The 1,803-nt window shown below is 42.1% G+C and overlaps 1 protein-coding gene across 1 annotated transcript; it reads left to right on the top strand.

The window, feature by feature from the left end:
• Nucleotides 1–527: 527 nt before the first annotated feature.
• LOC140615425 (olfactory receptor 10A2-like) lies at nt 528–1,481 on the top strand. Its single transcript, XM_072795283.1, has one exon. The coding sequence runs from the start codon at nt 528–530 to the stop codon at nt 1,479–1,481; it is 954 nt and encodes a 317-aa protein (XP_072651384.1).
• The last annotated feature ends 322 nt before the right edge of the window (nt 1,482–1,803 follow it).

The following is a 1,803-nucleotide window of genomic DNA, read 5'->3' as shown; positions in this document are numbered from 1 at the left end:
TCCTCAGTATATACTCACCTCCCAAATTTTAATGAGTAAGAAAGATTCATGATGAGTAGAAAAATTATTAGATGCATCATTCTGCATTATAATCTGTATATTTCTAAAACTTTGATAAATTCACATGTATGTGTATTTAATGAAATCATGAACATTTGGCTTGTTTCTCAAAAGTTTAGGTGTTTTCATGAATATTATTTCTCCCTCCCAAAATGTGACATTTGGTGGCCCCTTCAGGGACTTATGGTTCTGATTTGGTATGACTTTTCCAGATATGTTAATGTACAAATAGAGAAATATCAAATCATCTAGAAGCTGGCCCACGCCCAATCTCTGAGTTTAATCTCTGACCATTCTTCCTTGTGTCTTTACTTTTAGACAACACAGGCCCTTCCTCTTCCAACTGAGATCCTGACCTTGCCTTTTTCCCTGACACTAAAAAGGAGTCTGAAAAACAAACCCAGATTTTGACTCTTCCAAACAAAAATCTCTCTCCATGACCACAGCTGGGATTCACTTCTATATCTATGGCTGGAGGAAACTGGACAAAAGTTGAGGAGTTTATACTCATAAGCTTCTCTTCTCTACCTACTGAAATACAATTGTTACTCTTCCTGACATTCCTAATCATCTACCTGGCCACCCTGATGGGGAACACCCTCATCATTCTGGTTACTTTGGCTGACCCCATGCTGCACAGTCCCATGTACTTCTTCCTCAGGAACTTGTCCTTCTTGGAGATTGGCTTCAACCTAGTCATTGTGCCCAAGATGCTGGGGACCCTGCTTGCCTGGGACACAACCATCTCCTTTCTTGGCTGTGCCACGCAGATGTATTTCTCCTTCTTCTTTGGAGTTGATGAATGCTTCCTCCTGGCCACCATGGCATATGACCGCTATGTAGCCATCTGCAGTCCCTTGCACTACCCAGTCATCATGAACCAAAGGACACGTGCCAAATTGGCTGTCGCTTCTTGGTTTCCAGGCTTTCCTGTTGCTACTGTGCAGACTACATGGCTCTTCAGTTTTCCATTCTGTGGCACCAACGAGGTGAACCACTTCTTCTGTGACAGTCCACCTGTGCTGAGGCTGGTCTGTGCAGACACAACACTGTTTGAAATCTATGCAATTGTTGGAACTATTCTGGTCGTCATGACACCCTGCTTGCTGATCCTGTGCTCCTATACTCGCATTGCTGCTGCCATTCTCAAAATTCCATCAGCTAAAGGGAAGCATAAAGCCTTCTCTACATGCTCCTCTCACCTCCTTGTTGTGTCCCTGTTCTATGTATCTTTAAGCCTCACCTACTTCCGGCCTAAATCCAATAATTCTCCTGAAAGCAAAAAGCTGCTGTCATTGTCCTACACTGTTGTGACTCCCATGTTGAACCCCATCATTTATAGCCTGAGAAATAATGAAGTGAAGAATGCCCTTGGCCGGACCTTCCACAAGGCTTTAGGCCTTAGAAACTGCATTCCATAGGCATTGAGAAATGAGAATAAAGTGTACTGAATGGGGAGCAATCAGTTTCCTATCTGGGCTTCCTCTGATTCTCTTCCCATCTCTGATGGGATGAAACCCAGCTGCTGAAATGACTACTGGAAAAACTCAGTGGTGGGAATAGAGCACAGAAGTAGATTAGAACTATTGATACCACCTGAAAAACTCCTGTGCTCATTGTAGGCTTATTTTATGAAAAATAAAATAATTTTTATTAGTATTTCACAATTTTGTGCCAAGTAATTCCAGATATTTGCATTCCTGTGTCCACATTATGAACAGTATGAAACTGCTTATAATCCTA

Source organism: Canis lupus, chromosome 23 (genome assembly GCF_048164855.1).
Source record: "Canis lupus baileyi chromosome 23, mCanLup2.hap1, whole genome shotgun sequence".
Lineage (NCBI taxonomy): Eukaryota > Metazoa > Chordata > Mammalia > Carnivora > Canidae > Canis > Canis lupus.
This window is presented reverse-complemented; position numbering and strand designations above follow the sequence as displayed.

What these genes read in the sequence shown, in the direction of transcription:
- LOC140615425 (XM_072795283.1), top strand. Translation starts at nt 528, where the DNA reads ATGGCTGGAGGAAACTGGACAAAAGTTGAGGAGTTTATACTCATAAGC.